We start from the raw sequence: 23,719 nt of genomic DNA, 5'->3' as shown, positions 1-23,719 counted from the left end.
CAGCCTTGTTACAAATAGTTCATTTTCACTCAGGCTGCGGCTACGCTGATGGCGGCAAAGTCGCCACCATCAGATCAATTTCTCTGTATCAACTGAGTGGTCAGTGAAGACCCACTCCGTCAATCCAGAAATTGACATACTAAGTCCACCTTCACAAGTAGTGTAGCGCTGCGTTGACGGGAAGCGCAGTGCAGTGAAGACGGCGCGCAGAAGAGGGGCAGAGAAGTCGACGGGAGTTACGCAAATGTCTTGTGTAGCTTGCGTAACTCCCGTTGATTGACACCGAATCTCGGAGGTAAGCGTAGATAGGAAGCGAGTGAGGGAGATGATGGACGCAAGGAAGTAATCTTGATTCTGGCCCAGTTGCAACACTATGAAGGGAAAAGGGCTTAAGCAGCATACTCTCCATTTCCATGCCTCCTGACTAAGGATCCACAGAAGTGGAGGGGACAGTTTGGGTTTATGCCTTTTCTAATCTGTAATGCTCAAGTGTCTGAAACCTATCCAGAGCTGAGCAGAGCAAAAATATTATTTCCTATGCAATTCATTTTACACTGCATCATGTATTATTGATTTCAGCCCATTTCTTAAGAACATGCTGTTTCTGACCCTGCAAAACTCCAGAGTGTTTGCATTCTGTTCCAGATTTGCATCACCTGCAGATCTGATAGAATTATTCTTCACCCTCTTTCCAAATGTCTTTATAAAATGTATTCTACAGAAATGGCTGCAAGTATCTACAGTATATCTACTTTTGCAGTAGTTACATCGTACTCACATTTCTCAAGTTTCCCTATGAGAATGTAAAGTGGAAGTGTATCAAATTCATTAATAAAGCACAATATACTAAGTCCATCACATTTCCTTTATCCATTAAGCTTGTTATCCTATCAAAGAGATTAAGTTGGTTTGGCATAATTTGTTTTTGACAAATCCATATGGCCTCTTACTATTCATCTAATTTTCCTCTAGGTAATTGCAAACCAACTGTTTTATCAATTTTTAACAATTTACCAAATACAGAAGTTAGAATAACTTGTCTGTAAATCTTCTGGGTCTTATTTCTCAGCTTTCTAAAACCAGGAACCATGTTAGCCATTTTCCACTCCTCTGGGACCTCAGTCATCCTCCACGTAGCCTGCACATAAAATTGCCAGTGTTGTGCTACTACTTCAGCTAGCTCCTTTGAGCACTTCAGCCTTGGTGATTTGGATCTCATTCTGAGTATTCGTTAACCTATTCCTTCCAGATTCTGCCTTATGACCTTATCCTTTCCTTGTTAATTATTATTAAGCATCCTATTACCATCATCCTTTTAGGGAAGATTGAAGCAAAGTGGCCATTAAACATTTCAGCCTTCTAATCTGTTTTGTGTTCCCCTGTCCTGGCAAGTAACAGACCTACACTGTCCTTGTCATTCTTTTGCTTTTTACCTCCTTGGAGATTCTGGTGAACATTTTGTCTGTAAAGAGAAGGGGAGATCAAGGTCTCCCTGGGTACACTCAGCTCTCTCATGGGGTGGAGGAGCAAGAAGATTCAGAAACAAAGTGAGTTCTAAGGGTTAGGCTGAAGATGATCAATCCCAAATTATTGATTATATAATATGAGTCATTTAACCCTAGACTAGACCCAATTAAATACCTGATATATGAGAAGGTGTGGATGGACCGCACTTTTCCTAATAACGTTGCAGTTTGCCACTTAAATACATGCATGTCTCCATGTTTCGTGCACCTGCATGTCCTGCTCAATATATAACTACCTCACAGGTGTGTTGCACAGCTTACTTAAATGTTTATAGAGTGTTCTGTAGAGTGCAAAGCATAAAGACCACTCACTGGAAGAGCTGGAGATAGAACTCAGGACCTCAAGCCCAGCCTTTGTTTTTCTAGACTAAGTGATCTCTCCAACCAAGGCACCACTACCTCCAGAAAGCGAGTAAAAAGTTGCATTTGAAGTTTTTTCACATTTCACTACAAAACACTCTCAGTCTCCCAAAATGCAACAAAAAGACTGAAATATCTGGTGATATAGTCAAATACAATTAACTGGCAAAAATATCATTTAAATTTTCATGAAAGAGAGATTTTGCTATTTTCACGCCACTTCACTTGTAAGCAATATCATATTGGTTGTTTTCTGGTACTTGAGGACCTTTCCCAGACCTGACAAAGAGCTCTGTGTGGCTCAAAAGCTTGCCTCTTTCACCAACAGAGGTTGCCCAACAAAAGATATTACCTCACCCATCTTGCCCCTCTTTTAATTTCCATTACACATTTAGATGCCCATTAGCAGAAATGTATTGTGACTTGGACTGCAAATAGTTAACTTGCATGGTTCTAAGTGAAGAAACTGAGGTATCAAGAGAGTTCTGATTCTTCAGTTCTGGGATGACAAGTGGCTATGGATACAAAGAGCTGTGATGGACTCCAGATGCAGGCATGAACTCATGATAGTCCTCTGGACTCAAGAATAAAAGGGCATATAGGAGTGTTTGAAGGGTTTCCCCTTCTGCAGAGCAAACTAATACTGGACAGTACCCAATTAAAATACAAGTAACTCAGTTTGGGGAAAAAAATATGGAAAACACATCATTTTGTGTTCATCTTATTGACGTCTTTGTGACTAAGGTACACATCAGTCTGGAAAAGGGATATTTTTATTAAATATGTGAAGTAATATGTTTGTTTTGAACAGTAGCTATACCTTATGCAGCATCCAGGAAATCCAGAGTTATACATCAATGACACACGTGATTTTCCTATTTGCAAAATTTTTCAAAGAAACCAAACTATGACAAATTCTACAGGAAAGCAATATTGTCAGTATTTCTTTTATTTTCTACATTACAATACCATTTTTTAAAACGTATCTATGAGAACTGTACACCAATAATGAGTAACAGAAATGTATTCTTATGACTGAAGGTCATATTTCCTGTGAAAGTATCTCAAAATGAAGAATTGTAAAGTGTCAAGGCAGCTGTGTATTTTTTCCTACGGGTCCATAATACTTAGTTCTTCTATTAGCACTTTGCTTTCCCAGATTTTCAAGGTACTTTCCACAAGAGGGTGAAGAAAAGTTGATTTGTGGTTAGGGAAAGTTAATGAAATTAGCAGCAACAACGTGCCCATTTTAGAGTGCAAAATAAATTACAAAATGCCTTGAATGTTGAGTGGTGTAGCATTTCATAGTACTGTGACATTCTGTACAAGGGCCCCACTCTACTTAACTAGCAGTAACACAGATAGGGCTGCCAAGGAACTGCAAATTTCAGCTCATGAAGTTTTTTCACTGTTTTCTGTGTGCGAGGAATTCCACCCTCTACTTTCGCTTGGGGAACTTGTCTCAACAATGCCACCTGACCCCTGGACAGCAGCCCTTACTGCCTGTTCCTCTGCTCTGCAGAACTCTCTGGGGTTTTCCTTAGCATCATCTGGGACCCCATTTCAGGAACAAAGTACACCAAACTATAGGTGGAGAAGCATCACAAGTTACTGCACACTGTCTACTGTAAACTGAACCAGTTTGCTCCAGAGATCTGTTGTGTGTGTAGGATTGTGCGTAGACCAGTCAGACCTAACTTCCCATCCCACCCTCTCTTGACTGACAAATGCCAAACACCGTGGAGCCTTTTTAGAAGAGATAACCTCCCAACACTATGTTCCCTAAGCAAGAATATGCACTGTGTATATACCCAAAGGTCAGTATGGGAACCTAACCTTGAATTTGCATGTATTTTTGATGTACTCATAATTTGTAGGTAACTTAAGCACCATTTTGTATATGCTCAAAGAAAGGGTAGCCAAAATGAGCATAGACTAACCCTAAGATTACTGAACTATATTATACAAAGGAAAAGAACCATCAAATTGTAATGTTAGCCAAGAGATCTGAGACAGTTCTACGCTGTTTAGTGTTCTGATACAAAGATGATGGGCATGTTATAGACAGAGCATGCCAGAAATGTAAGTATGTAGTCGAGGCATACATAGAATTACGAAATAGTCAATACATACACACAAAGAAAAACTGTGGGCATGAGAATAAATAAATTAGTCTGGTTTTGCCATGGCAGACACAAATTACTCATTTCCCTGGACCCCTTAAAAGACGTATTCAAAGCAAATAAAAGATTCAACAAAACAGCAATGCACGTTATTCAATAGTATGTCAGGATATTGAGACTGGGTTGGCTATTACCATAGTTTTAGTGCCTCTGTAGCCTACAGGTGTTCAGAAAATGTATGAATCCTTAATAATGCCTGGGGCTAGGCAATTCAGTGCTCTCTACAAGTGTCTCATGAATGCAGCCAATTATAACTTCTGTTCACTGAATGACTTTTGACGCTATTTTGGAGTGTACACTGATTCTATCGTCACTTTGAGCAGGGACAACAGTGAGGCATATTTTGATGATGACAGAATGTGATCTCTCTTTCCACCAGTGCAGATGAATCCCCTACACCATAACGGAAAAAAGACCATGATGAAAAAAGCCTATTTTTTAAAATAATCTAGATTTAAGCATGAATGCTTTCTAATCCAAAGAAATTACTTCTAAACTACAAAAGAAACACAATTTATGCTAACCACATTCACACCTGGAATGGAAAAACTGGTAGATATAAGCTAGATATGAGGAGGCCATCTTTCTTTCTCTATTGTTTCGTTATTAGAATATAGCTCTGAGAGCCTAAAAGGTTGGTCTGGACTTAGCATATGAATTGAGAGAAATGATACCGTCAAATCAAAATTCCACCTTGTGGAACCCAAAATAGAACCTGTTTGGTCTTCCTTAATGTACTGTCTACCATTTCGGTTTCACCTTTGTTTGAAGACTGTTATCAGGTCTCTCCCCAGTCTTTTTTACTCAAAACTAAATATGCCCAGGGTTTTTTTTAACCCTTTATAATTTTTGTTGCTCTCCTCTGGACTCTCTCCAATTTGTCTACACCTTTCCTAAAGTGTGATGCCCAGACTTGGACACAATATTCTAGCTGAGACCTCACCACCACTGAGTAGAGTGGGATAATTACTTCCCATGTTTTACATATGACACACCTGTGAATATATCCCAGAATGTTATTAGCCTTTTTCACAGTTGCACCACATTGTTGACTCATATTCAGTTTGTGATCCACTATAACCCCCAGATCATTTTCAGCAGTACTATCACCAAGCCAATTATTTCTCATTTTGTAGTTGTGCATTTGATTTTTCCTTCTTAAGCGAAGTACTTTTCACTTGTCTTTATTTAATTTCATCTTGTTGAATTCAAACCAATTCTCCGATTTGTCAAGTTCATTTTGAATTTTAATCCTCTCTTCCAAAATGCTTGCAACCCCTCCCAACTTGGTGTCATCTGCAAATTTTATAAGTATACTCTCCAGTTCATTATCCAAATTATTAAATGAAAATATTGAATAATACAAGACCCAGAACTGACCCCTGCAGGACTCCACTAGATCATCCTCCCACTTTCACAGTGAACCATTAATAGCTACTCTTTGAATATGGTCTTTCAACCAGTTGTGCACCCACCTTATAATAATTTCATCTAGATCACATTTCCTTAGTTTGCGTATGAGAATGTCATGTGAGACTGCATCAAAAGCCTGACTAAAATAAAGCTATATCTATTGCTTCCTTCCATAAACTAGGCCAGTAACCCAATGCCCAGTTGAAAAGAATGAAGTAATTATGCCAAATTTCCCCACCTCCCACTTTCTCAATAATCCTGCCCCAAAAGGGCAGTTTGCTCAAGGTGGACTCTCCCTTCCACGTTTCCTTTCTGTGGATTTGGGGGCTTAGAGATATTCACCAAACTGTCTCTAAGTACCAAGCCAAAGTATCTTGCTGACCCACAGGATTAACCTGGAGATCCATTTAGCTAGAGAGAGGGGCTAGGACTCACTGAAAACAAGAACTGCCATCCTCTCTAAAGGAGGAAAATTGTCTGAGCTTTGGAGGAGTCATATTTATTATCTAGCTAATCCTTTAAACAGGGAAAGTGCCCTTTGTCTGCACATTGGTTGCAAGAGAGAAAAATATATTGAAAGTGCTTCTCCAGAGACCTAAAATGGTAATGGGGCTATAATGCAGGATCCCATGGAGTCTCTGGACTGGTTATATATTGTAGAAAGATATTTACGGCAGCTGTGAAAAATGCCTTTTAGGTTCTGACCATTGCTAATGAAATAGCTACTGATTTTTTATTGTGCTTATTCATGCATGTTTGAACTATTCTAAACGTCTTATTTTTACTTAAGTAATTCATGAGAAGTAATTCTAAACTGCTGAGTACATAGAAAACATCTTAGCGGGCTTGAAAACTTAAATCTAAAAGTGGTTCTGACACAAAGGTTGCCTGTTCCAGATCCTAGAAAAGGTTCAAAGACTTACTGACTTAATCAGATTAGTCATGTTGTTAGTTTTTAAAAAGTTAAGACTTTTACAAGTACTCCTTTCTGATAGTACTGCTTTTTCCTGAAGATGCAAGGAAACCATGAATGTTCAGTTTAAACATAAAGAAGGACAGGAGACTGCAGTAACTCAGAAATCTGATGGTTTAAACTCAGAGGAAAAGTCCTTCCCTTTATTGTTATTATGTTCGTATGACTCCATCAGAAATGTATACTTAAAACAGTTTTAGCTATTTAATAATCTATTGATCAAGAGATTCTAACCTCAGGTTAATGATAAATGGAGAATGGGGAAGCAAATTTACAACCTCTTCTCTATGAGCAGGAGAACGTACTTACATTTTAACATCCAAAAACGATTTTGAAATAAGATTAGTAGTCTGACTGGTGTTAAATGGACATTAGACAAAATGACCCCACCGCATTAGGCTACACAGGTGTCTCACGGCTTATAAATCTCCAAGCCATGCTACCCAAGATTCAGTCTGTGCCATAGATGGATTGTTGTGCACTGCAATAAAGCTTCTCTGGGGAGTAAGCAGGTTGCAATCTCTAGGTCAGTTTGATGTGATTAAATTCTGACAGAAGTACAAAATATCCCTTCATCCCCAGTGGTAGGGAATTAGTTATCAATTCTGGCTGATCTGCTGACAAGACATCATCAAATAGAATACAGCAGGAGGAATCAAAAACACCAGGAGCAAGCTAAAGCGTACATGTTTGAACCCACTAGGAAGACATACTGTCAACTTATGCAAAGTGGTATTGGATTTGTAATGGTCATGTTTCCACCTGTTGGAAGTGACTGATATAACTCTATGGTCAATATTAGTGTGAGAGGAATACTGAAACAATGCAATGAGAATTATAACACATCTAATTTGTCAGACTCCTACAGCCCCAAACTGAATAATTTTCCTACTTTTCCAGCAGCATGCATTCTTAGAAGTCTGCGTCAGTTTTTCAGCAACAGATGTAGACATCTATAACCAAGGCCATTTTAAAGTGAAATATTTTCTGCAATGTAAACAAAAGAATTTTAAAGAACTGACCCTTGCAGCTTGAATTACGGTTCACGGATGCACTATACAATTATGTGATTTATTAAATGTATTTTCTGAAGACTTAAATAGTAATCAAAATAACTTAAGTGAGAGCTACTGCAATTACTGCTTTAACATTTAATCCAGCATGGATTCCAATGTACTATACGCACTCAAGCAACAACTGGTTCAATTTGATGATGTAGAGAAGACAATGCGATCAATTTATACTACTTAATGTATCATCTGAAATGATACTATAAATCACACCTATTGTTCTGGTTCTTCTTGGGAGTCACTGCACATACTGCTATAAGAAGATACTGAAACCGTCAGACATAAAGCGCAGTCCAAACCCAGAAGCAGCCAAGAACAGACTTTCTATTCCAATGTCCAAAATACAAGGAAATGCATGAAAGAAATCTCCTTGAATTGTGAGCAATCATAAAAGACACGTAATCAAAAAGGAGTAATGAAAAACTGAATCTAACTCTGGAAGACAGGAAAGACCGAAGAGATAGGATCACACTATGTAGCAAACTGCCAATGGATCAGGAATAGCCATTGCTGAAAAATGGAAACAGGAAATCAAATCCTAAACACAATGCGTACCCCTTTCCTAGATGGATTTTACCCAACTCTGATAGATACTTGGTTGGTCTCTTTTACGCACCCTAGTAACACTTGCATGGCTTGTCATGCCAATAAAGTATCATGGAATTGAACTGAAATGTTACGAACAAGCAACAGACTTCAATAGAGTTGAAGGTGAGAGTACATCAGACATACCCAAGTTTTGCTTTGTAAGACAACACAAGAATCATTGTACACAACTACCATGTAAAGATTTTGGATTTAAGATTAAAGTGTTTTTCTGTAACATTCTGAATATTTTAAATACCTAGTACATCTAATAGTAAAATAGCACCTATCTGCACAGTATGCTATATAATCCAGGAACAGAAAGTTTGGTTTCTTTAAAAATCGTTTCCTTCTTCCACAGTAACTGTCAAACACTTACATTAAAACTGTAGCCACCGTGTCATTTTAAGGATCTGGTAGATTTTTACAGACGTTAAAAAAAAAGAGGACTGATTTTTGGGGGAATCTCAGTCAGAAATATTGCTGACTGAGTAGAATTTAGGACTTCAATCAATACAAAAGAAAGCCTGCTTTCGAAAGTCTTACACAGAGGACTCTGCACTCAAAATTGAATGCTTATATGGTAGGTTAAAGTTTTCACATAATTTATTATATGAACAGACAGCTTTCTGACACTGATTACAAAAGGTCATTTTACATCTTTTTACTTATCATGTTTCTCTCTTCTAAAGATGTGAAGAAAATATTTTTATGAGAGGAAGAAAGATAGATTGAGCACCTGCTCCAAATCTCTGTTTAAATTACTTACATAGTCAAAGAACTATGATGTGATTGGAATAACCAACAGTTGGTGCGGTAACTCATATGACTGGAGCACTGTTCAGGAAGGACAGGCATGAGAAAAAAGGTGGAGGAGTTGCATTGAATGTAAGAGAGCAATGAGACTACTCAGAGCTCCAGTATGAAACTGGAGAAAAGCCTGTTGAGAGTTTCTGGGTTAAGCTTAGAGGCAAGAGCAACAAGGGTGATGTCATGGTGCTCACAAACAGGAAGAATTAGTAGGGGAAGTAGAACTGGGTGGCAACCTGGGCAATAGTGACCATGAGATGGTAGAGTTCAGGATCCGGACAAAAGGAAGAAAGGAGAACAGCAGAATACAGACCATGGACTTCAGAAAAGCAGTCTTTGACTCCCTCATTGATCTGATAGGCAGGATCCTCTGGGAGGCTAATATAAGGCAGAACGGAGTCCAAGAGAGCTGGCTGTATTTTAAAGAGACCTTATTGAGGGCGCAGGAACAAGCCATCCCAATGTGCAGAAAGAATAGTAAATATGGCAGACAACCAGCTTGGCTTAACAGAGAAATCTTCAGTGAGCTTAAACACAAAAAGGAAGCTTACAAGAAGTGGAAGCCAGGTCAGATGACTAGGGAGGAGTATAAAAATACTGCTCAAGCAAGCAGGAGTGAAATCAGGAAGGCCAAAGCACAAATGGAATTGCAGCTAGTAAGGGACGTGAAGGGTAACAAGACGGGTTTCTACAGGTATGTCAGCAACAAGAAGAAAGTCATGGAAAGTGTGGGCCCCTTACTGAATGAGGGAGGCAACCTAGTGACAACTAATGTGGAAAAAGCTGAAGTACTCAGTGCTTTTTTTGTCTCTATCTTCACAGACAAGGTCAGTTTCCAGACTACTGCACTGGGCAGCATAGAAAGGGGAGGAGGTGAGCAACCCTCCGTGCTGAAAGAACAGGTTCAGGACTATTTAGAAAGGCTGGACATGCACAAGACCATGGGGCTGGATGCAGTGCATCCGAGGGTGCTGAGGGAGTTGGCTGATGTGATTGCAGAGCCATTGGCCATTATCTTTGAAAACATGTAGCAACTAGGGGAAGTCCCAGATGATTAGAAAAAGGCACATATACTGCCCGTCTTCAAAAAAAAGGAAGGAGGAGGATCCAGAGAACTATAGACTAGTCAGCCTCACCTCAGTCCCTGGAAAAGTCATGGAGCAGATCTTCAGGGAATCCATTTTGAGGGACAGATAGGAAGGTGATCAGAAACAGTCAGCATAGATTCACCAAGGGCAAGTCATGCCTGACCAACCTGGTTGCTTTCTATGATAAGATGACTTGTTCTATGGATGTGGGGAAAGTGATGGACGTGATATATTTTGACTTTAGCAAAGCCTTTGATACGGTCTCCACCGTATTCCTGCTAGCAAGCTAAGGAAGTACGGATTGGATGAATGGACTATAAGGTAGACAGAAAGCTGGCTAGCTCATCAGGCTCAACACGTAGTGATCAATGGTTCAATGTCTAGTTGGCAACCAGTAGCGAGTAGAGTGCCCCAGGAGTCAGACCTGGGGCTGGTTTTGTTCAACATCTTTATTAATGATCTGGAGGATGGAGTGGATTGAACCCTCTGCAGATGACATTAAGCTGGGAGGGAGTGGTAGATACACCAGAGGGCAGGGATAAGATACAGAGTGACCTAGACAAAGTGGAGCATTAGGCCAAAAGAAATCTGATGAGGTTCAACAAGGACAAATGCAGAGTCCTGCACTTAAGACAGAAGAATCCCATGCATTGTTACAGACTGCTACAGCCTAGGCAGCAGTTCTGCAGAAAAAGACCTGGGGGTTACAGTGGACAAGAAGCTGGATATAAGTCAACTGTATGCCCTTGTTGCCAAAAAGGCTAACAGCATACTGGGCTGCATTAGTAGGAGCATTGCCAGCAGATCAAGGGAAATGATTATTTTCTTCTATTTGGCACTGGTGAGGCCACATTTGGTGTACTGCTTCCAGTTTTGGCCCCCCCACTACAGAAAGGATGTGGAAAAATTGGAGAGAGTCCAGCGGAGGTCAACGAATATGATTAGGGCATTGGAGCACATGACTTATATGGAGAGGCTGAGGGATCTAGGCTTGTTTAGTCTGCAGAAGAGAAGAGTGAGGGGGGATTTGATAGCGATTTTCAACTACCTGAATGGGGGTTCCAGGGAGGATGGAGCTAGGATGTTCTCAGTGCTGGCAGATGACAGAACTAGGAACAATGGTCTCAAGTTGCAGTGGGGAGGTCTAGATTGGATAATAGGGAAAAAAATTTCACTAGGAGGGTGGTGATACACTGAAATAAGTTACCTAGGGAGGTGGTAGAATCTCCTTCCTTAGAGCTTTTAAAGGCCTATCATGACAAAACCCTGGTTGGGATGATTTAATTGGGGTTGGCCCTGCTTTGAGCAGGGGGTAGGACTAGATGACCTCCTGAAGTCCCTTCCAACTGTAATATTCTATGATTCTATTGCATGGAGTGCATAAGAATGAATATATACATTGACTGTGTATCAGAGATATGCAAATTTGCAAAGCTGTGATTTGCTACCTGCTTTTCCCTCAGATTTTCTGTTTTCTTTTGAAAGTCACAGGATTTGGTTGCGGAAAATCCTTTCCCAAATAATGTGTTTTTACTGGTAAATTTGCTTTCATTTTCCCCTTAACTTTCTCCTTCTGCCTCCCTTTTTCTTTTACTGACCACAGGAATTTTTCCCTTTCCTAAAAATCTTCAAGTGACGTGCTATCACCGTGAAACTATGTTGTTGTAAGGAAAAGAAATGGGTAAACTAACCTAAGCTAAACTTCATATGCCCCAACTCCATTTACATGCGTTTCCCCTGAACTACTCTTCTTCCCTGGAGCACCGGATTTCACCAGCATCAGTCTTATTATTTGCTAACATTGGGCTGGAAAATTTCATTTGTCCAGAAATAAATCTATATGAAGTGAGCACCATAACCGTTTGCAGAATGAAAACTTTCATTAAGGAAGAGGGAAGTTTTTAGCGCTCATGGTTACAAAGGTGACATTCCAAATGGAAATGGAGTTTAAAGCAATGTAGTGCTGTCTTGCAAAGACCTAAACTACACACAAGTGGTAAAATCCTGGCCCACTGAAATCAGTGGGAGTTTTGCCATTAGCTAAATGGGGCAAGGGATTTCACCTAAATTCACATCAGTTTAACGAAACACGTGTTTTTGTTAAACTGATTCAAAACTATGCGTGGATGCTCTTAAAACAGTTTAATACAGGTTTATATTGGTTTAGCTTGCACGGGAAAATGTATAGGTGCAATACAGATTTAACTACTTTAAAACCAAATGTGTCCACACAGAATTAACTAAATCAGTTTTAAGGCAGCTACATTGTGATGAAGAGGACATTGTGAAAAGAGATGGAAAGGAGAGAAATTAATTAATTTGCCATACAAAAAGGGATTTTCATTAACAGCAAAGGTAGTCATTTTGTTGGGCTATTGGAGATTTAAATCAAACATTTTTACAGGAATACTAAAGAGATTTGAGCATGAAACACTGGAAAATTTCAGTCACAACATTCATATATATATTTATAGCAAAAAAGGACAATACATGCTAAGAGTACTGCATCAGCTTAAATAATTCAGAAAGATTTAAATTCAACAAATTATTGTTTTCTAATCAGGATCTTTAAGCACTTTTTCCAGAAAAAAAGATAAAATGTAAGAGGCAAAAAAAAATAAAAAATTTCCCAACCAACTACATTCAATGGGTGGATTTAAATTATTTTGAATTATGCAGTGGGACTCATCTAAAGGGGACACCACATTGACAACATAGAGGTCAACCCCTCAAAAAAAGGGTGATACATTTTCAATATTTTTCATGAAAAGTTTTCATCAACTTTTGACAAAAACAGAAGTATATTTTATGACATTTCTAAAATATTGGCCAGCTATAATTGAATTATTTTTATTTATTTATATTGCCCCAGTCATGGACCAATACTCCATTCTGCTAGGTGCTGTACAAAAAGAAAGCTCACTTTCATTGTATGAACAAAACAGAACTTGAACTCTTCACAATCATTTTTAAACTGTGAGAGAAAAAGTTGATTCTCCTACACAGTCTTACTGGATAACATACAATGTGAAACTCCATTTTCAATTTTGATTCTGTTTGCTCTTCTCTATGTAAACAGAGGCCACTCAGAATTGCAGTCTGATTTACAAGACCTCCTCCTGCATTATAAAAACAATAAAACACTCTATTCCATGTCTCAGCCATTTCAGTCAAGTGTTTGATTATGGAAATAACTTAAGGACCCAATCCTCTAATGACATCCATATGGATGGATTGCTAGTCCAGCACAGTGTTCCATTAAAGTCAATGCAGGAACAGGCCTAAGTATGCTGAAACAGGGAAATAGCGTGCACTCTTTAGGATATTATGTATTTGACAATGGCTCGGAAGAAATCATCATATTCTAGTAACTGAATAAAAAAACCATTATTTTCAATTGGCAATGAAGGATAACAATGACAGGCACAGTGTTTTTTTTCATTATATCGAACAATAATAAAAATGTAACCTTTATCTGGCCATGGAATGTATTTCTTGAGAAATGTGAAGCCCTATGATCTTGTAGCAAAATACTAGCGAAATGTAATAGTTAGCAATTGCATTTCCACAGATTTTTTTTACACCATCTTTTGGAATTCTATAACAAGTATATAATCCTCTTAAATTCTATAGGCTTATTTACCTAATGGATTTATCCTTATTAATTATAAGAGAGGTTTTGCCTCCTTTCATGCTGACCAAGCTGTCAGAGGGTTTCTGGCACTTTTGTATCAAAATGTTCTTTCTATATTGTGAATAAAGTTTACAAACACAACGTACCTCGAAAACTGCTCTTGCAATCCCCGCATTTGAGCTCTGCTACTCTCCGACTCCAACGTCACCTCCCGTAATCTTTTTTCACTCACAAGTCTCAAATGTCTTTCTTCCTCCAACTCATGTATCAGCTTCTCACGCTGAAAAATATATCACAAGAGATTATATATTAGTTGTATGTGTGCCTGTTTTAAAAAATAAAGGTGCTTCTTTTGAAGATCAAGACAGTAAAATTTGTGAAATGTCATAAGAAACATGTCAAGTAAGTCACGTGTTTGATTCTTATATTTAATCAAATCATTCTCTTGCCTATCAATGCTACATTAGAGATGCTACTAGAGATGGAAAAGACCTAACGCAGTAAGTTATCTAGCCCATTCCCTTGTCTAGTACAAGGATATTCCCTCAATATGATTTCTAATGTTCCATTTGTGTGTTAAACTTCTCAAGCAATAAGGACTTTTACTTTTCCACTGTTCCAAATTGCATGCCCAATATCCTACACTGAGTGCACATACACACAAAAAAGGATCAGGAAAGAAAGAAATATCTGACTTTCCCCCTTGTTCTGCATGTTCAGTGTGTTAATGCAAATTACTATAGAGAGAGCAGATTTTAGGATTTGGTTGGGTCACAAATCTGTACCAGGCTACTGTAAAATATCCCCATCAGCCTGAGCTGCTCTAGTTTGGCTCACACAGACTCACTGAAATCAACAAAACAGGCCTTCAAATTAAAAGTCTCTCTTCCTCTCCTTCTTTGGAAGCCAATGCCAAAAGTTCCCCTTTATTCCAATGCAGCAGAGTTTATATTATTTTTATAAAATACAATGGTAAGTATCTAACTTTACAAATCTAGGTACCTAATCAGAGAGAGAGAGAGAGAGGTTTCAGAAGTTTAATGACACCACCACCCTACACCCATACAGCATACTGACTTTAAAGAGTTTTGGAAACACAGCCTAAAAACAGAACATCTACAGCATACTGTACCCGCTGTACATGTCAACTATGACATGCTAATTCTTATTAGCCCCTTAACCTCACCTCCAAAAACTAGTGAATTCAAAAGCCTGTTTCAAACAAAATGTGACACAGCACTTGCCAAAAAAAAAAAAAAAAAAAAAAAAAGGTAGCAGCAGCTTCAAAATCCACTATTGGAACCATATAAATATACATACACTATCCCTGAGACCCTACTACATGGAAATTAAATTCTAATTGTATTTCATTATTCCACCAGCATCTCAATGAGACAGCATCAAACAGGTCAATAAGAAACTGGTCATGTGGTCAATGTTCTACTAGTTAAAGAACGCAGGCATCAGTTGGCTATGAAAAGACTAAAGCATCATAAAATTACATTACGTACACCATTTATATACTTCAACAATCACTGTAAACAGGGTGTGATGCAATTTATGGCCTGTCAAAAATTTTGAGGTAGGTCTGCTGCTGACCTAAATTTTTATGACATAACTGCAAAAGATTTATCAAGAAATTATACATGTGGTTTCATTACAAAATAACAAAGGTTTCTTACTGTTAAGCGATAAACAGGGGAGATTATTTGCACAAATCTCACAGCTATAAATCTTATTGGATAATAATTTATAATAGCAGTAACCAAGGGACCAAAAATATGAGCATTACCAAGTGGAAAGGGGACCTTAAAGACAGTGATAAATAAGCAGATGCCTCAAAGGGAGGCTGGCAAGGAATTAAATGAAATATCTATACACCTGTGGGAAAATATGGGGAATTATGGGGAGAATACAGAGCTTCTGCCTAACTAGCAATACCTAGTATCTCAAAGATGGACATTTTCAAAATAAGAAATAAATTATTGGAAAATAAATTTATGGTTCTAATTAAATTATCCAATTAATGTTCTTTTGCTACAGAATTCCAAGATATTGAGAAGTGCCATATTCTCATCTGATTTCATGAGGGTGAGGGTGCTCAGCATCTGGCAGAAGGTGCTCAGCACCTTACACTACAAAAGTCCTGCATATATGAGAGCTTGGAGGAGTAATTTATGCTTAAAAATACTGAGTGGGATTTTCAACAGTGCTCAGTATTTGCCTAACTGTTCCTGTTGAAGTCAATGCAGAAACTCCCATTGATGCTGAATGCTTTTGACGATACCATGATACCAAGTTCCCCTGCCATATGGGGACCTTAAGAGAGGCAACTCCTAGAGACAAAAGACAGCTTGGAAAATGAAATGAAAGGGAACTGTCTGGCAGTTTAACCTGTTTGCTTAAGACCCAAATAGCCAGTGGGCTGACTCTGAGAAAAGGAGAAATTATTGGGTGAGGAGCTGAACTGTCCTGCCTGTACAAGACAAGACCTGCCTGCAATAAGCCTGGGATTGCCCACAAGTGCATTCAACCCAAACAGGCACATGGTTCAGGGAAATTAAGGGAGCTGACTTCAGCAGCAGGATAGGGTGCGTTTCATATATTGCATGCAAAATAACAATATACAAGGACTCCATATTTCTAAAACTGAACTGGTTCTTTATTAGGAGAACTACTTACAGAAACATTGCAACTGCAGTTAGCATTCTAGCCATGTGCACACAGACTGACTTCCTAATTAATGCCTGCTCCAAACTTTTTCCTCCTGCAACCTGTGCTCCTCCATCTAAGTTCCATATAGGTTGCTACATGATGCTGCTCCTCAAAAGATCTCTGCAGGCCAAGAGAGAAACAAACTCCCTTTATCTCCCAGTGACTGAATCTCAGTTGACATGAAAGCACCATGCCTCACAGAGGGCTCCACTCAGAGCTACCCTTCCCCAAAACAGCTCGCCTATAGAAGACACTGGGGAAAGAGATTCAGCCATCCCATCAACATTCATCCAGCAATATTACATCAATATTGATTATGCTCTATTGCCACAGGGTTCCCTATATACCAAGTGCATTGAACATGCTCCGAGCCCCCAATGCACCTCTTACGTGTTAGGCGCAGAGCTTGACCTCCAGAAGCAGGAGGGATAAAAACAGCCACCCCTTGGCCTAGAATAAGGTTTGCTGGGGTGGGAACCAGGAACAGATGATATCTTCTAACAGTTATAACACTGATAGGTATCAATAATTCTGTGCACTTTAAAGTTCTTATTATTGAGCAAAGCCTCATATCCCTGCATTAGGTAGTAGACAAGTAAGTATCATTCCCTCTGTTTTACAGATTTGATAATTGATCGGTTCTTCTAGGGTACTTCAGGCAAAGCAAAGAATATAAACCAGTTTTTGACCACTCAATCACACTGCCTTACAGAATGATTATGTCAGATCCAGGTATATGACCGTGTTTCCAGTAATCATCAAACCACACTCCTCTTTCCAGAGCAAAGAATAGAGCCCAAGTTTCCTGATTCCAAGCATTCCTCTTCTGTCCAACAAATAGTTGTATAAGCCAGCAACATGTATGTCACATCCCCCACAAATGGCTGGGCCACATACATGATAACAGCCTATTACTGCTACTGGTTACTCCTTTAACTCATGTAGTAGAAGTCTGTATTATGAAACTAAAGGTTCATATCCTGTTGATGATAATACAGGAGGATCAGTATGGCTCTGCATGATAGAATTTCTGTTTTCTCAGCTTGCCTTTTTTTTTAAAAAAACCCTAAGAAATTACCTAAAAAATTACATTAAAAGAACAATAAGGTTGCAATACAAATGCACAGTTAGGAACTATCATACTGAAGATTTCCAGTCAAACTTAATTCAGCTCCATTGTGAGTATGCATTATGATACAGTTTTTAATTACATGATCATATACTAGTACATACAGGACACATATTTCCTTCAGTGCACATGCTGGAAAATGAATGAAGCAGAAGGTTGTAAGCACAGAAAGGATGTTCTTTTGTATGCAAAGCATTGGACTGGGATCCAAAACAGCTGAGTTCTTTTCCTGACTCAACCACAGACCCTAAGGTATGCTGGGCAAGTCTATATAAGTGCACTTACACAAGTGGGCTGAATGAAGGTTGCACTACCCACCTTAATCCAGGATATAAATCACTTATGTGCTGTATACACTGAAAGTGTCCCTCAGCAATACTAATCTCATCTACAAAAATAAGGACAATATTTTCATTCAAACCAAAAAGACATAACAAAATGGTGAGACAGAAGAAGCAAACTCAGCCCATAGAAAGGTTAGGACAAGATAAAGAAGTTTGTTTTTGATGGAAATAAATTCAGCATTCCTGAATCACCTACAAATTCTGTGTGTTTGCAGCTCTCTTGTTAAATCTTACTACTAAGCAAAGCAATGGGATGCGAACAGAAAGGCATTAGCCAGTTTCATGTTCCATAGTGGGTATAACTTAATAGAGGGAGATACATGAGAACAACAGGTTTGATGGGAAGCTAAGAAAAATGAAAATAGAAAAAAAAAGTCATTTTTTTTAAACTCTAGGAACCCACTGTTATCTTGTCAATGAAGTCACCTGCACAAACTCTTGTCACATTTTTCTCTAGTTGTAGCTTCCTGCCTTCTCTTCTTACTATTTTCTCTATCATTAGGGATTTCTCTTTCCTGCATTCAGGAATGCTGTTATCACCCCCTCTTAAAAATAATCCTCACTTCATCTGCTTGCTTGCCTGCTACTAGTTATTCCATCTCCAGTTTCCCTGTCATCAGCAAACTTCTGAAGAAAGTATTCTGACTCATCTTTGATCACTTCTTGAAAAATCTCCTCTTTGGCTTTCAGTCTGGTTTTAGACACCAAAAGAACTTGCTCTTTTTCATGTGTTTAGAGACTGGTTGATCAAATACACAACTATTTCCCAACAACTACTGGTCAGAATTTTTCAATTAATTTATTTTGCACATGATCTCGGCACTGTTTGTATTCACTTTCTGTGAATGTTTGAGTGATCTATTTTTACTGGCTAGACGTGGTGAACAAACTGAAGAGCTACATGCATGAATATTTGCATAAAATCCTATTTTAAATTTGCATATGTAAACATTCTTGCCAGAAGTGCTTCTTTTCTCTTCCAGACAGGGAATAGAAACAATCCTATGACATCAATCACATCTAAGCAAGAAAATTCCAATCTGGAATGTTCATGATCAGTACAAAATTTGAGAAAAATGTTTATTGACAACATTCAAAGAATGAATACATTTGCAGAAAATCTGACCTCCTCTTTGATATCTCAAAAAGAGAAAGACAGGCTAAATTTGTTCTGTAAATTATTGGCTGATTATTATGTTTTCAGATCTATTAATGACTGAAGGCCCAATCCAGTGAGGGAATGTGTCTCTCCCAAAAAGTGCTCAACCTCTCAAATCCCACTGTGCTCAATGTGAGTTAAGGCAACAAATTGTATTCTATGGTTTCCTTACCTGTCACATTGCTCCTACTGCTACCCCACCTTTCTAAATCTACAATTTTAATCTTTTGGCCTGCTTCCCATGTACACTAAGGCTCTGTTGGACATCTATTCAAGTGTAAAGGAGCTTTAAAGTAGGCATAAACGTAATTTACACTGCCAGACTGGAGAAAGAGGGCCTCAGCATAAATGAGAATTCAGTCTTTTGTGTTCTTGTGTTTATATCTTTTCTGACTATAATGAGAAATTAAACAGTGGATTTGCTATGGTAACTATTCATTCTCCTAAAATAAGACAAAAATTATTTCAGCAATAGCCTGAACAAAATATTAAAATACAAGTTAAAGTTGTTTGATAAGGCTACTAACCCTAAGAAATTATTATTAATTTTTGACAAATAATTTTAAGCATTTGGAAAACAATGCCTCAATCTCTTTTCAATTAAAACTGATTTCTGGCAAATGCTTTTCTAGCAGTTTTAATCCAAGGCAAGAAGATAATTCTCTCTCTCTCTTAAAACTATTTGTCTATAGATAGAAAGTGTTTTTTAAGTAATTGCTATTCTAAATTAAGAGTTGTTTCTAGTAGCATATATTCAGTGTGTACATATGTTAAAGAATTTCTGAAGTTATGCATTTAACAATTCTCCATAATAATCATGCAATAATAAAAATATGGCCTGATGTATTGGTTAGGAGCATAATATCTTATGAACCAGAAGATCCACACCCAAGAGTGAATGTTAGATTCTTTCTTTTAGTAAAGTCCAGGAGCATTTTCAGAAGTCCTGGGTCAAATTTTCAAATGGACCTCAACCAGATTGTCATTTGTGTACACACAAGAATACACATTCAAATCACTAGACATACTTCCTTGTGAAATATCACTTGTGCGCCTAAATAAGAAAATGCACATGCACAAAAACAATTTGCACTCAATTGTGCAAAATTTGCATGGTAAAAGTTTGCCTGTGTAAATCTATGATTTATATGCAAAAGTGGTAGAGTACACAAATGCATAGCAAGGAATTTGCAAACAAATTTGTGTATGTACAAGTGTAGATCGTGTTTGGACAATTTAGGCCATAGAATGATTGCAAGGAGGTTTGTTTTTCTTGGAAAAAATGCAAGAACTACATACAAAATTAGATTACAGGCAGTTATTAGTTATGAAGGCAGCCAGTAATGATGGAACAGGTGATAACTGGAGATCTTTAACTGCACCTCTCCTACACACTCCATAGCATAGTGGTTAGGGGATTCACCTGGGAGAAGAGGACATCTGGATTCCAGTCCCTGTTCCAATAGCTATTAAAGTATTTTAGACAAAATGGAATAGCTTCAACAGGAGAGATTGAGAGAAACTTACCCCAGAACACTCTATAGCTCAGTGGCTAGGATACTCATCCACAAAGTAACAGACTCAAATCGCACAGAGTGAGAACTTGAATGTTGGTTTCCCCATATCCCGGATGAGTGCTCCAACGACAGGCTATAGAGTATAAAGAGGCGGCTGCCACCACCAGTTTGGCAAGGTTGTTTCCAAATTTTCTTTGCTTTTAATAAAAAAAATCAGTTAAACATGCCCAAAAACTAAATGAAACATTTATTTTCAGGTTGAATGAAACATTTTGTTTGACCTGAAATGTTTTTGGGGGGAGGCGGGAGTTTTGTTTTGTTTTTTGCCAATACAATAACAAAAGGATTATTTCAGATTGATTAGTTTCAGGCAATGAACAACAACAACAACAAAAAAGGAATTATTCATATAGCTTGAATAATAATGTAATTTTTTATATTGTCTCTGTACTAAACACACTGTTAAGTGTATGTGTCTAATAAATAATGGGGGGAAATATTGTGACCTTACAAAAACTATATATCATATTTTATTTAATCATAAATTACTCTGGGTTGTGTATTTTAGTTTAAATTTAAAATGATTCAGACTTCACAATGTCCTTTGTCTGTTCCTCATCGATTGGTGTTAAACTAAATGTTTCTCATTCTGTAATCAATACTTCTTTGCAAAAATAAACCCAGGCACCGACAAACAGCTCTGCAGCATATTGCAGCTTTCCTGGTAGTGGACTTTGACAGCATAAAAAACTACTACCCCCAATGAATTAAAAAAGCTGTGCATTGGTTTTTGTGCTTATTACAATTTTTACAAGCTGCTTACATCTGAATCATTTTCCTGTAACAAGACTATTAAATGAGGCAACTATTGAATCTTGAACTTACCAATAATAGTGATTAATATGCCTTTGTTCTTTATTACTGTTTTAAACTGTATTACTAACATTGATACTATGGTTGAAGCTTTTCCAGTGAAGTTATGGATATATTTCTATCAGTTTGAGGCTGTAGAATAGAGACAGTAATAACCATGTTCTTCAAGAGTTTAGTCTTGGAAATGGGGGGAAGAGGGGTGTTAACATGTTATACAGTGCTGTATGTCTTTAAAAATAAGATTTTTTAATTTTGTGTGGTTGCTTTGCAGTCAAAGTGAAGTAGGCCTGTATCTGATATCGACGTATGTTACTGAGGTTCAAGTAGTGTTCCCTGCTTCACTTTGGGGTAAGTGGTACCTTATTAGGCAAGGTTGTGTTATATTAGTTTTGAGGGTGCATGTTATGATTTTATATGTAAGCCTTTGTTTCCAGTATTTCTGTTTGCTATCATTTGAATCTCTGTTCTTTGTTAAATAAACGTATACTTGCTTTCCCTATAAAACAAATCTAAATGTTGTGTGTTAAGCGGGGCTGTGTTCCAAGGTATATCTAGTGAACTTTGATGTACTGTTCCTTTGGGAACAGAGGATCTGGTAATTCTGTGAGTGTCCAATAGATAAGGTGCTGGACCCCACAGGGTGATGATCGGGAGGACTTGGGAGTCAGTGTGCCTATCGCTAGCCTGCATGAGGGCCAGTGAAGCCTGCATGGCTGAGAGGGGGGTGCTTGTGTGGCCTATGGCTGGGAGAATCAGGGAACTGATCGCTGGCAGGCACAGATAAGGCTCCCTTATGCTAAGAGTAGGCAAGGTGCTTTATAAATTTGAAAATTCCCAAGGAGTGTTACATCTAATAACAAATGATTAATAAATCAGAACAAATGGTTTCGATTTTTTGAAAAATATGAATAAGCCAAAACATATCCCCATCATTTGTTTATTAGCAAACACCAAATGCATTTGTTCAGTGACTAGCAGTTGCAAACTTTTAAGTTGTGCTTGCTTCTATGATGAACAGTAAGAGAGGAACGTAGAACTTTTATTATTACTCCTTGATATTTTCGTGACAATAGACCATAGATTACATGGTTTATATTCTTAGAAGATGGCATTACTTCAAACCAATTCAAGTAAATTAAAAGGGTTTACTTGCTACATTTACTACTTCTGTATAAAATAGCATTCTAGCTCTCATTAGGCAGTAGCTCAAAATTGCCACCAAGTGGCAGAACAGCGACTTAATTTAGCTTTATTTATAAAGCATTGGTACAATTTTAATTGTATCCATGCAACAAAATAACTGTTGTTCTAAAGCTCCTTTCTTATTATAATTGTACAATTAATCTGTATTTAGAAATTTAGCAGGCTATTACATATGCGGTACTGTATATACAGTTGAGCTTGTGACAGCATTTGTTTAAAAAGTGGAAATTATTTTAAATAATTAAAAACAAACTTTCAGGAAAGAGCTAGGCAGTTAACACTATTGTCTTCCTGTCTCTCTCTGCCACTGTGGTACACAGCCAACACTGGGTTTGGCGGCAGGGGGTAACTCTTATTGCCAAATGGCCGTTTAATTATATGAAACAGGCAACCAAGGTCACATAAAACTGGAGTTAACACTAAAACCACTCATAGTCTTCCAAAGACTAATAAACTAGAGGTTACTATGTGGACCTCTTTTACAATCTTTCTTGGAGACACTGCTCTAGACATAATAATGGTAATATATAATCCACTACAGAAATATAAACCATTTCCAGTATGCAATATGTGCAAAAAACAAAATATCTGACTCTCTGGTAGCCATCTTCACATTTTCACTTACTGAATGTTTCAAAATCTGTCTGAATATCGTATTTTCAACATTGAATGAAGGGAAACAACAAATATATTTGACAGCCCTTTGTCTTTAAGGAAACATTTATTGTTCAGTGCAGCAAAGAGCTAAGTTTAAGTCTTGACTTGATCTTCAGTTTCTAGCATAATTAATTTTGCATTCTAAGCAGTACATTCTTTCCTTGATGTGTGAGGTGGTTGGGGGAGACTTCTTAGTGAACAAGAAAGTCCTATATAGTCAGATCATGGAATTTTTATCTTAAAACCATAAAGCTTTTCAAAAACGAATTTGCAAATGTAATTGAGCTTCTAATAGCTTCTACAGACAGTAATTAAAGAAATCTCATTTCCTTAAATTAAACATAATGAAATGTTTTTCAAGATCAAATAAAAACTTGGGAATGATATTAGGGCAGAGATAATTTGTATGAAAATCTAGTATTCAAGAAAATGGGCAGAATAAGCCTAAATCAATAGCAAAATGAGTAACTATAATAACTA

At 37.8% G+C, this 23,719-nt stretch overlaps 1 protein-coding gene across 2 annotated transcripts in view; it reads right to left on the bottom strand.

Moving 5' to 3' along the window:
- NCKAP5 (NCK associated protein 5) overlaps positions 1 to 23,719 on the bottom strand; it is a 567,200-nt gene that overhangs the window by 261,280 nt on the left and 282,201 nt on the right. For both annotated transcript variants that reach the window (XM_067549546.1, XM_067549544.1), the window contains one exon: positions 13,789 to 13,922. In XM_067549546.1, the coding sequence (XP_067405647.1) occupies positions 13,789 to 13,922 (134 nt within the window). The remainder of the gene's footprint in view (positions 1 to 13,788; positions 13,923 to 23,719) is intronic.

Source organism: Emydura macquarii, unplaced genomic scaffold, assembly GCF_026122565.2.
Source record: "Emydura macquarii macquarii isolate MOO-44397 ecotype Brisbane River unplaced genomic scaffold, CSIRO-AGI_Emac_v2 contig_1253, whole genome shotgun sequence".
Taxonomy (NCBI): domain Eukaryota; kingdom Metazoa; phylum Chordata; order Testudines; family Chelidae; genus Emydura; species Emydura macquarii.
Note: the sequence above shows the minus strand (reverse complement) of the source record. Positions and strands in the feature narration are given on the sequence as shown.